Genomic DNA, 12,480 nt, shown 5'->3' with positions numbered 1-12,480 from the left:
GTCTTGGTGGGGGTGATGAGCTTGAGCTTTTTTGAGTCGCTTCTTTTTCTGTGAAAGGACATTCAGCTATGAGACAGACTGGTGGTAAAATGAAAATGAAGACTTCAGATAATTCTGACCCTTCTCAGCTCGTAGGCAGACCGTGATGATCCGTCCCCTCTCACTTGAATGTCAGGGCAGACTGATTTAATGCGGTTGCTTTTCTCAGTGGGAGAGAGCAGGGCAGTGTAACCACAGTGCGCATTGTCAGCGACTTTGATATCAGGTGGATGCCTCAATCGTGACGATGCTAAACTGACTGGGTGCCATGGCTTACAGTGCCTAATGAATCTTTATTCAGAGAGACGAGATGGAAATATGCTACTAGATAGACACTTTCTTATACAGCTAAATCCACATACTCCTAAAGGCACCCAATAATTCATATTGTTCCTTTCTATATCCTCCCGCAGCGTAAAACAGGACAGTGTAAATCTGCAGACAGCACCGTAGAGGCTAGGCGAATAATATCTTATCGATAAGAGCGTTTTGCCAGTCCCGCCAAATTTTTTTCTTTAGGCCAACCGCGAGCCGCAAATCTGCAGCGAGCGACAGGCAGCCTCTCCAATCCCGTTGCGCGACGCCTTCCCAATTGCTTCAAAATGGCCGACAGAGGAGCCAAGAGAGCGAGTGCAGACTCGGAAGAAACATCAAACAAGAAGACCAAGATGGATGGAAAGGCGAACCCGTATCTCGCCCACATGTACGAGGAGGAGAACGGCTGGGGATCTGGCGAGCCTTCGCCCAACTCGCCGTTGGCGGGAATGAAGCGCCGCCAGACATCTGCGCAGGAGGCTTCCAAGGCCGAGGATTCCGACTCGAACCCCTTCACGGGCCGTCAGCACTCGCAGAAATACTTTCAGATTCTGCAGACGCGGCGAGATCTCCCCGTCCACAAACAGAGGTTTGTGCCACCCCTTGCCATGCACCGCTTTTCTCGTTGCGCGGCAGAATCACTGACCTCCCATCTTTTAGGCAAGAATTCCTCGACAAGTATCATTCGACCCAGATCCTCGTTTTCGTCGGTGAGACTGGTTCCGGAAAGACTACACAGATCCCCCAGTACGTCGTGTACGATGAGCTGCCGCATCTCAATGGCAAGCTTATTGCTTGCACGCAGCCGCGTCGAGTCGCTGCCATGTCAGTAGCCCAACGTGTGGCCGATGAGATGGACGTCACGCTTGGAGAGGAAGTCGGTTACAGCATCCGTTTCGAAGACAAGACAACGCCCAAGACTATGCTAAAGTACATGACGGATGGTATGCTCCTGCGTGAGGCCATGCACGACCACGAGATGTCCAGATACAGCTGCATCATCCTCGACGAAGCGCACGAGAGAACACTGGCCACCGACATTCTCATGGCTCTGCTGAAGCAGATTGCGGAGAGACGCCCAGACCTCAAGATCATCATCATGTCTGCTACTCTGGATGCCCAAAAGTTTCAAAAGTACTTCAACGATGCGCCCTTGCTGGCCGTCCCCGGACGAACTCACCCTGTCGAGATCTTCTACACCCCTGAGCCGGAGAGGGACTACGTCGAGGCTGCCATCCGAACCGTTCTTCAGATCCACGCCTCCGAGCCCGAAGGCGATATCCTGCTCTTCCTCACAGGTGAAGACGAAATTGAGGACGCCTGCCGAAAGATCGCCCTCGAGGCCGAGGAGCTAACGCGGGAGATGGACGCCGGCCCTCTGGCGATTTATCCTCTGTATGGCACGCTACCACCGCACCAGCAGCAACGCATCTTTGACAAGGCACCTGGTCCGCTCAGGAAGGGTGGACAGCCCGGCCGAAAATGCATTGTCTCGACCAACATTGCCGAAACCAGTTTGACCATTGACGGCATCGTCTACGTCGTTGATCCCGGTTTTAGCAAGCAAAAGATCTACAACCCCAGAATCCGAGTCGAGTCACTCTTGGTTTCGCCCATCTCAAAGGCCTCTGCGCAGCAGCGTGCTGGTCGTGCCGGTCGTACAAAGCCTGGCAAGTGCTTCAGACTCTACACCGAAAAGGCATTTAAGAAGGAGCTTATTGAGCAGACTTATCCTGAAATCCTGCGGTCCAACCTCGCCAACACCGTTCTGGAGCTGAAGAAGCTAGGAGTGGAAGATCTCGTCCACTTTGATCTCATGGACCCTCCCGCCCCCGAGACCATGATGCGGGCGCTGGAAGAGCTAAACTACCTCGCCTGCCTCGACGACGACGGCGAGCTGACCACTCTTGGCGGCCTGGCGTCGGAGTTCCCCCTAGATCCCGCCTTGGCCGTCATGCTCATCTCGTCGCCGGAGTTTTACTGCTCCAATGAGATTCTCTCCATCACCTCCCTCTTGTCAGTCCCTCAGATCTTCGTGCGACCCGCGAGTAGCCGTAAGCGAGCAGACGAGATGAAGGCGCTCTTTGCCCACCCGGATGGCGACCACTTGACCTTGCTCAATGCCTACCACGCCTACAAGGGCCAGGAGACTTCGGACCCAAGCTCTGCCAAGCAGTGGTGCCACGAACACTTCTTGTCCTACCGCCACCTTTCCAGCGCCGACAGCGTTCGTGCCCAACTCAAGCGCATCATGGAGACGCACGGGCTCGACCTGATTTCCACCCCCTTTGAGGACAAAAACTACTACACCAACATCCGACGGGCTATGCTGGCCGGGTTTTTCATGCAGGTCGCCATGAAGGAGAGCTCAGGCAAAGTTTACCGAACCGTCAAGGATGAGCAGGCCGTCCTGATTCATCCCTCGACCGTGCTGCGTACCGAGTACGACTGGGTCTTGTATAACGAATTCGTCCTTACGTCTAAACAGTACATCCGAACATGCACAGGCATCAGGCCAGAGTGGTTATTGGTAAGTTTTGCGGCAAATGAATAAATGAATACCCCGCTACCTTGCATCTTTGCGTAAAAACGAGGCTTGAAGGGCTAACTCCAGCAACCAGGAAATCGCACCCGTATACTTTGACATGGACACCTTGGAGGATGGAGACATTAAGCGGTCATTGGCCCGAGCCGCAGAAAAGAAACGAAGAAAGGAGGCCATGAAAAAGGCCAGTCGGTGAGAGCTGCACGAGTGACGTTGCTGAGACATGGTGCAGCCGCGCCGCTCTCGCTTAGAGAGCCAAGAGACTCTGTCAAAAGATTGGCCGCCCTCCCTTGTTGCGAGACTAGAGCAATTCGGCTGCCTTTTTTTCCTTTTCCTTGTTCTCGTTTCTCCTTCTCTATCTTGCCTTTTCACCTTGACTAAGTTAGAACAACCCCCCCTTTCTAATTTGGTCGTGGGGTCCAAAATCCTGAGACCCCGCTCTTTGGGGACTCAGACATGCAGCAGAAAGACAACATGGAGGATGAAATTGTTGGCAGCCATCAAAGGCTCGGTCATTGCCTGGGAGCCTGATGGAAAAAAAAACCAGGATCATGGACGTGTCCTGTGCAGCCGAGCAATGGAGAAGGAACCTTTGTTATGTAAGGGAGGGCATTCACACTAGTAGCCTACTGTGCTTTTGGGGCGTTTGCTTTTGGACCAGTTAGATGTAGACACGGCTTGCTTTTGGTTTCAGCATGTGTGAGCAGGATTCATGGGCAAGCTGCAATATAGAATCATTTTGAGACATGGCCTCGAACTCGTCACTCTGCTGCCCCCTTTTGCCTGGCTCGTATTCTTCCTCGTTTCGCGGCTGAAAAAACAAGCGTGTCGGTGGAAGGACTGCTTTTGGCGTGGATCACAGTAGCAAACAGACCTCCCTAGACATGCTTCTCCTCCGCACCTAGTAGACCAATCTGGTAAGCTGCTGCGGGCTAATGGTCGATTGCCCGCGCGGAGTCAGGCATGAACGGAATGTCACGCCGAAGATCCGTCAGCTGGACGGGCGACCACCACCGGCGATAGCCTCCTCCGGAGTGTGTTCCCCCGAGGCCCTGATGCTACGTATAATTCCACATATACACAGGCACTCCGTACTTGGTACACACGACCACCACAATACTGACCTGTCCATCCTACTGACATGACAGGATGGGCACAACTCCAGCCCTCCTCTACCATGCGGGCAACAGGACCCGGAATCCCGGAGGCTGGCACGGGCGAAATGTCACGTAGTTGTCCAATGCCGGCCTTGCGTACATCCCATCTTGTTAGTGACGGCAGCATCCGGGTGGACCGTCACAACCTGTTCGTTGCTTTGAGTTATCATGTGTGCCTTGGCTGTGGCACATGCGGAGCACCATTGGCCTGTGTTCCCATCCTTCGCACCTAGTACCGGGTTACTATCAGAGTGCCCAAGGTACTAGCTCGTACGCGCCTCCTCGTGCTAATGCAGCTGTGCAGCTATTTTGAGTAGGAGGCTGGGGGTTGGTGAGCTGGTTCGGCACATCAGATAGAATTGGGGCCCCCTCCCGCCTGCTGTACACTGCACGAAAGAGAAATATTGGTCCGGGGAATGATAGACCCATGACCCGAGGCTGAGAGTAGGTTAGTATGCATATGCAGGTCTTGGGGGTTAAAAAAAAGTGAGGCGGTTGTAGGTGCCAGATATTGTTCGAGGACACACATTCGTTTGAGCTGGACCAGGTGCGGCTGTCACTGGAGAGGAGGGGCGTGTATGCGCGGCAAGCTGTTAGCGTAGCCGTCAACAGAATAGGAACAAGGACCGATCCGCGCGGAATTTTGGATCTGACACTACGCTTATTCTCGAACGGCTGACTTATGAAAGTACAGCATGGTGGCGGCTCAGGAGGAAAGACTGGACTGAGACCACGCTTTGGCCAGAGGTGCATAAATCAATCACCAGCACCTGAGATTCTATCCAGGCAGCAGTGACATCAAGCCAGTCACGACGAAACACGATCCAGACTAAAGCACCGTGGCATTGATTCCAATTGGGCCTCAGTATGAAGCATTCGGATTGCCCGACGGTCTTAGAATGCACTCTGATTCATGCTGTCTTGTTCTCTCGGGAGAACATCTCGGTCTCTGGTTTGGTACTGACGCCACAACACAAGGAAATGAGATTATTCACACCTCTAGGAGCGCATCTGATGCTCTAGCATGCGGCTGAAACACCGTCGGCGTTTGCGTGGGAGAAGACTCGCATTGATGTTGTTTTCTCGTGCTTATAGCACAGCGTCGGCAGCTCGGCGTGCGATGCACACGTATCAGCAAACCCCGGGTTCCACTTCTGAAGCCAGAGGCATTGAAGTTGTACGGCATCGCGAGGGCATTGCGGCGACCAAAACATGACATGTTTCCAGAATGACTCGGGTAACAAGCTATAAGAGCCCATTGTGTCTAGCAGGTAGCAGCTAAATATTAGAGGCCTGATGCTGGAGGTGGCGGGCTGTAGGGCGATGCATGAAGTTTCGAAAGGTCAACTTGGAATCATAATTGGTCTCCCGAGCCGGTGCCAGAATTTCCCGGCACGTTGCAGCAATTCACAACTGGAAGTTTTAAGCGACGATGCCCATTTCCCCCGCTGACTTCGAGCTGACAATGGTGTGCCAAGTTTATGACAATTGGGCTGTGGGCAATGTTGAAACAGCTTCGGATGACGCAGGACCATGCCTCTTCTCCACCGCATCCAGACCTTGTCTCGGAGGCTCCAACACAAGCACTATCAACCCCCATTGCTAGTGTCCAAAAGTGAAGGCCCCTCAATTGCGACGGTGCCATTGGACGGCTTAGAATTCCAGATTTAGCAGCGATGGCATGCCGGGTCGATAGCCGCCAGTCCACGGGGCGGACCGAGCCAAAATCGAGGCGGAGCAAGGTAGCAGAGCCGAGTCCACAGCGGATGTGCCTTGGTCAAGCATACCCAAGGACACACTCGTCTCAATCCATGACGTCCTTGGCCATAAACTTCGAATGGAGCTTTCTTGTCTTGCCTTGTCGTGGAGTTTTTGTTGCACCAGAACTCTCCCTCTTACCAACGTCGTAATTCCGGCGTTCCGTGCATATATGCGTAATTCTATTTCCGCCTCGACTCGCTGTTTCTAAGATGCAAGGTTGCAAAAGCGACGATGAGAAAACAACTTGCTGCTTGCTCATTTGGGTTAAACCAAAGCCGAGATGATTCCGCAGTAACGACGGCCATGGTCCTTCTCCCATACTGCCTTGCGTTTGGAATTTACTATAGCCAATGAGCGGCTGCGCCGTATGCGAGCGAAATGATCAATGTACTTGACTGTGAATCCCGTCTGAGCCCCTCTAAGGTACATGCAGTACAGAGACAACAGCGCTTGTGGATGCAATGCCATTGCTTCCGCGCCGAGTCACATCGAATAGCACTGCTTGGCCTTTGATTCAGCGGTCTGTGAGCCAGCTTCCAGCGTGGAATCTACACCCCTTTGCAAATCTTCCGGGGAATGCCGTCCATCTCCCGGGTTCAATGAGAACAAGGATGCCAGCCATTGCGCGGTAGGGGCTTCAGTCTCCGACGGCGGGATTTTCTCTTTGGTTGATATTGAGACAACACCATGGGGTCGTGGAAACAATAGGCAACAGTTGATGAGTGGCTGTTTACGACGCAGGAGTATCCAAGCACATAGATTCTCGGGGAAGTAGTTGTTCGGTATCTCATGCTCACTGGGGTGGAAAAGGGGGGCCCCTCGAATCGAGCATTATGCACACCGAATCCCAAGCCGTACGCATTCCGCCAATCATCATAATGGCAAAGTCCGCAGAACCGCCTGGATGATTCGGAGTCGATCTCTTTTTCACCGTCATAGAGGGGCAGTATTCGGCCCTCCGTGTTTGAGCGGCCCGTGAGATGTGTACACAGATCAGATAGTGCGACGTTCGACGGCTGCTGCTGATCTTCAAACCATGGACTAAACGCCACCCACTACTCGGCCGATAAACAAGCCCTAAATCCCCAACTACTACTCGTCTAAGCACGCGGGCCGGCCACTCCCGTTTCCCCATACGGTTATTCCTTTAATTCTTGCCTTTAGTGCGAGTTTTCGGTATGTTCCCTTCGCTCCCAACTTGGATTTCGAGTTCGTCTCTTCTGCGTACGAGGCCATGCCGTCATCTCTCGACAAGCGGCGTATAACTGAGATTCGCAGGCTAACTTGGCTTCAAGAACGCAAGGGGTGTGTGAGATGCACATGAACGGCCCCATTCATTCGAGAGTACGAGCATGTACGTACATGCAGCTGGATATTAGAGTGTGTGGACCAAGTTGCACAGGGCTGCCCCTAGCTGCTTCTCTGACTGGGTGCCAGAAAGCCACCCACAGAAACTGGCAAATTTGGACGACGCGCTAAATAGAGCAGTACGGAGTACAGTAACCTGAGCAGCTAGTATTAGTCTTTGGGATGGGATGCCATCCTTAGTCGCGACAGCTGAGAGGAGTTGCTGCTTTGCATCTGTTAGTATCGTAAATAGCGCCTTTCGTGTCTGCTGTAAACTCAATCATCAGGCCCGAAGCCATCCACTAGGAGCATTCACACAAGTGACGAGGTAGGGAGCTCTCCCACGCTGCCTGCAGGTCACAGTATCTTGTGTCGCTCTGGACGTCAAGTCGGTTGGAGTTGGCAATCTCTGCTCTGCAGTACTCGTATGCAAGCAAGGATTGGCTAGTGCACTTTCTTTGCGTCAAGGCGGCTGGGGAGTTGAGGGCCATCTAGCCAGACACCCCTGGACAGTTGACTTGATCCCCGGGCGCCACCTTTTTCCCATGTAGTATGGAGGATGACCTTGTCAGGATAGCTAATGCAATACAGCGTTGGCCAAACACCCCCCAGAGTACATGGCGACAAGTGCTTCTCAAGATACGGAGGAAGCGGATAGGCCAGGGTGAGAATCTTTTCACAGTGACGCACCGTAGCATGTGCGTATCTTGATACGGTGTCCGGGGTCGAAGTTTCGTTGTAAAGCCGGCCGTCCGAGATGTCGATATATAAAGCAGTCAAAGGACCTCTTTTTTTGCCTCTATCTCGATCAGCACTTTTAGCATCACTTTCAGTATTCCAAGAAGTCATACCGCACATCTCTCTGCAATCTTAGCACTTCGTTCCTCTTGTCCACAAGTCTTGGCCTGTTCCTTCTTACCTTTCCTTTCTCCAAGTATACACTTTGTCTCGTCATCACAATGAGCAGCGGAGGTTTCTACAAGTACCGTTGCAAGAACTTTTACTCGCACAATTGTCCCAATTGGGTGTGGGTAAACAACTCGCCATGTGCGACCTGTATTGTAAGTCACATCAATGATTGAATCGAACATCCAGACGGTGTGAAAGCTCTGTGTGGGTGGGTTCAGAATGACCAGTCTCGTGAAGCTAACATCAGATGAAAAAAACAGGCTGAAGGCAGAGATGCCGAGGAGGAATCGTTGCCATCCTCGACGGCCTGTCAAGTTAACATTGTCGCACCTCGTATCCGAGACGACGTCTTACACGATGCATTCATTGAATTTGCTGCCCCAAGTGACATTGGAGAGAGCTGGATCCTCCACGACGAGGGCAATGGCATTATCGACAATGACGAACAGTCACAGACTGTGCCATTGAGAAGCAGCACCATGCCATCTTCGTACCGAGCCATTGCTCGTTGGTAATTGCCCAATGGCAGCCAGCTCGATTGATTCTAGTAAGAGGACGCCAGGCCCGCTTTTGTTTGATTCGAAGGGCTAACGATGGGGTAGGGGTCATTTGAATCAGATCTCGGCAGCACAACCGTTTGATGTTGCAACTATGTAGGTAGGAGACGCAGGCATTTTCTGTTCCTGCTTCAAGTCGTGACAAGTGTCATGACCTGATGGATTATGAAGGGCTGCTCTCACACATTCCTTTGAAGAACACGGGAAGGGAATGGGAATTGGCTAGGATAGGTTCACTGGTTGAAGCGAGGGAAAAAGTTCGGCGTTGGTTCAAAAGAGAAGGAGATCCGGATTAGAGCAAAAAAAAGAGATAAAAAAAATTTGCGCTACCCTGTTGCAGCAGTCCTTGGCTGTTGCGGCGGGATGGCCTGATGCCCACGGATGGACTAACTGGCATCTGAAAAGGGCTGCAAACAAGGGATTGGAAACTGGCAAGGGAGTTGGGGACTTTTTGTTCTCGGAGGGATTTGTGTGCCGCTGGGAAACGCCGGGAAACTCTCGAGCTTGGGGCGGGAAAAGGGTATTTTGTCTTTTTTTTTTTTTTTCCCTTGGGGGCGGAACGGTGAGGCTCTGCCTTGGTTCTCGTCCATGGTTACCTCGGACTGTCGTTACAGGGCTTAGGCCAGTCTTGACTAGAATAGCATGGATAGCATATCGTACGGCGATATTTTCCTCTTAAGGGCCGGGGAGCCAAGAGTGGTCCGTGGTCGAAGGAGTGGCTCGGTGAAGCGTTGGTGAGGTTGTACTCGTAACCGCAACCCGCAAACCGTAAACCGGCGATGCAGGACTCAGACGGCATCGGCCCTTCATGCTGGCCGCCACGCCTCAGTTTCGGCCGCGCGGTTCTAACTTCTAAGAGCGTGCAAGAGGTGAGCGATCCCTTTGCCGTTAGTTGCTTCGAGGCCGCGTTCTGGCGAGTCGGATCCGTTGCCGTTGGCTGCTTACGAGCTTGAGCGTCAAGTTGTTGTTTGAGCTGAGAGCGTGCAAGAAGACGCCTTCACCCTTCTGGCATGGTGGGGCGATGGCCTTGGGCTTCTGGGTGCTTCTTGCGTCTTGGCCCAGATGCAAGTCATGCCTGCCGTTCCCAGGGAGTCCACTTTCCTCTCGGCCGAGGTTGTACGGATACTCCGTGCCTGGCAGAATGCTCCGTACAAGCTACTCCGTACAGAGTATTCCGTGCAGAGGAAACCCCGTACCGCCTTGCCGATAATCTCACCCGAGGCCTTAGTGTTCGGTGCCTCTGGTACCTGCGGGTACTTTTGGCGTTGGTCCTCGATACTCTCGCGCAAGACATGTCTGCGGTACCCAGGTACGAAGCGATGACGCTAAGCTGCAACTTGACGTTGCATGTCATTTCTCCCTGGATGCCCTCCAGCTTCCAATCCCACCTGGGCGAGCGTCTCTCAATTGCCTCTGTTGGTGCAGGTGAGGCATTGTGATGTTCAATTGACGCCAGCGGTGCTGCTAATGTACGGTCTGCTAGCTCTCGGCCTTACCAGGTTTATCCACGGACTGGAGCACTATACGGAGTGCGGATTGCACACTATATCTGCCTGTACTAGCCACTAGGCAGCTGCATTTCACCTGGACGGACCTTAATCCTTTAGCACTGCTACCTTGGCAGTACTACTAGAGCAATGGTACAGTAGGTCCCGTTAATTAGGCGTCGAGTAGTATTACAAGGAAGTCGAAGCATCTCCAATTCCGCCCACGAGCTTCAAACACCAGCCCTTCGCCCGGCTTAGTTATAGCCCACGATAGGCAGGCTAATCTCACTGCACACTCATACTCACACTCACACGCAAAACAAGGGATCCAAAAGCGCTCTCGGTGACCAGCCCAGTTCTCCGGGTGAACCACTCAGAGGAGCAGCTGGCCGACGTTAATTGCCCGCCCAGGGAACTCCTCCGAGCAGCCAGGCTTGCCAGGCCCTAGGATAGATGCTGTTTCATACGTCTTGCGACATCAACCAGGGCTGCGCTCCACCTCCCTGCATCGCCCTACGTCCTGATTGAGAAGCGACAAAGACTTTTTTCCCTCTCGCGCTCTTCTTCCTCGCTCCCTGTGGGGCTGATCAACACGGCCAAAGCCGTTGGAGCTAGCGCTGCCATTGGAACATGAATCCCCTCAATCGAAGCTCGATAGATTGTTCCTCAACTTCCTGTTTAGAGGGCTCTCGGCTGATTAATATTAAACAAGACTCCCCGGCTAGGCCTGTTTTCTCAAAGCCATACTCGTACACTCTTGCCTCCACAGGCACAAGGTCGACGGTCCGCGGTGGCTCCCCATCGCTCAATGCGGTAGGCTTCAAGAATCTTTCTCAGGTTGCGCTGCATCTGAACCCTGTACATGACATCGTTAAGTTTGCCGCGCCATTGTCTGCCAGGGACTGGCGGCGTCGTCATATGGAAAAAATGACACCGACTTTAGCCGTGATGCCACCCACTCGTTTCGGGAAATTGATGTGTACACGACCAGGGCTGCCTATCTATTAAAAAATCCCCCAAAGACATGAGAGGCTAGAGATGCCTCATCTTGATCGCTGCCCATTCCCGCTTACTGGTCGCAACAGGAGCTCAGAGTCGATTTCTTGGTTTGGAGCTTTGACCATGGCGATTACGAATACTTATTGACGTCAATCTGGCTGACATGGTTCGTCATTGCACCTTTTCACAACGGCACACAAGAGGAAGTTGCAAGCATAAAGTTGCAAGCAGCGGTGAGTTTACAGCATATCAGCGGATAGATTCGAACATCCTTAGATGACCTAGCCTGACCTGCAGAGCATTGTTAGCGAGAAGTCTCATAGCCATCAGAACAGGGGTTACTTATCCCCTCACCAGCGGGGGGTTGTCCTCCGACCATTGCTGGGTGAAGGACAACCAGGACTGCCTTCCAAATCTATGGTGTGTCCTTATAATCCAATATTCGCACAAAGTACGTCGGTCAATGAGCAAGTCAAATGGTGGCAGCCCGCGAATTGGACTCAAAGAAGCGAGTTGAGCAGGGAGCAAGACAAGTGCTAAACTTTGACTCCAACTCAAGATGGGTCCTTGTTCATTCAAGCTCAAACTCGACACCGAGTCGTATTCGCGGTATCCGAAATGGACCGATGCCCGGAGCCAATCCTCTAATGGATTTGCTGCCTTCTTCAAGTTCGCCGAGTCCAAAGTCCGAGTAGCGTATTGTAGCCTGAATATTCCAGATGTAGTCAGGGGAGCCTCCTTCTGTTTGTCTCGCACTGCCAACAGAGACTTGTTTTTGTTTCCTCTCCAGAACCCTCAAGGTTAGGAGGGCATCAACACGCGTACAAAACACATCTGTAAAAGCCGCGTTATCATCTCAGCAGTTCCTTGGCGAAATCTACTGAGGAAGTTGGTGGGTAGCCCAGCCAGGAACTGGCGTCCTTGCAAGATCGAGGGACAGAGCCGACGACCGAAGGTTAATGCGCTTGGTCAAACTAGATGCTGCAGCATCACACACCGAGAGCGGGTACTGTGGTGTGGTCCAAGGAGCAGACGGCTAATAGACAGAGATCATGACGTTGGTGGTCGTATTTGGTGTGTATCCCGAAAGCAGGCGGGCATATAAGGAGCATCCGAGAGCGTTGCAGAACGGCGTTGGGTTGGTCAAGAACCGTTGCATTTCTGTGTGATTCCAGATGGCCCTCGCGACACTGCTATGAAGCAGGCTTCCGGCAAGGTGCCATAGGGACAGAGTGTAGTTTCCGAAATGCGATCTTTGACAGCTTGAAGCCCTTTCTGTGCTCAAGCCCCCCATGCCATAGACCTTGCACCAGGGCAATGAAGCCACCGCTGCAGATCCCAACAGACAAGGCCAATCTCTCTGC

At 52.7% G+C, this 12,480-nt stretch overlaps 2 protein-coding genes across 2 annotated transcripts; both read left to right on the top strand.

Annotated features, from left to right (window-relative positions):
• Positions 1 to 641: 641 nt before the first annotated feature.
• On the top strand, positions 642 to 3,095 carry T069G_05895 (oligonucleotide/oligosaccharide-binding (OB)-fold domain-containing protein; the record flags this gene model as incomplete). The annotated part of the gene is made up of 3 exons (XM_056173105.1): positions 642 to 943; positions 1,015 to 2,884; positions 2,976 to 3,095. The coding sequence occupies 3 exons, from the start codon at positions 642 to 644 to the stop codon at positions 3,093 to 3,095; spliced, it is 2,292 nt and encodes a 763-aa protein (XP_056029963.1).
• Positions 3,096 to 8,123: 5,028 nt separating this feature from the next.
• On the top strand, positions 8,124 to 8,588 carry T069G_05894 (uncharacterized protein; the record flags this gene model as incomplete). The annotated part of the gene is made up of 2 exons (XM_056173104.1): positions 8,124 to 8,225; positions 8,334 to 8,588. The coding sequence occupies 2 exons, from the start codon at positions 8,124 to 8,126 to the stop codon at positions 8,586 to 8,588; spliced, it is 357 nt and encodes a 118-aa protein (XP_056029962.1).
• Positions 8,589 to 12,480: the final 3,892 nt, after the last annotated feature.

This window comes from Trichoderma breve, chromosome 3 (assembly GCF_028502605.1).
Source record: "Trichoderma breve strain T069 chromosome 3, whole genome shotgun sequence".
Taxonomy (NCBI): domain Eukaryota; kingdom Fungi; phylum Ascomycota; class Sordariomycetes; order Hypocreales; family Hypocreaceae; genus Trichoderma; species Trichoderma breve.
This window is presented reverse-complemented; position numbering and strand designations above follow the sequence as displayed.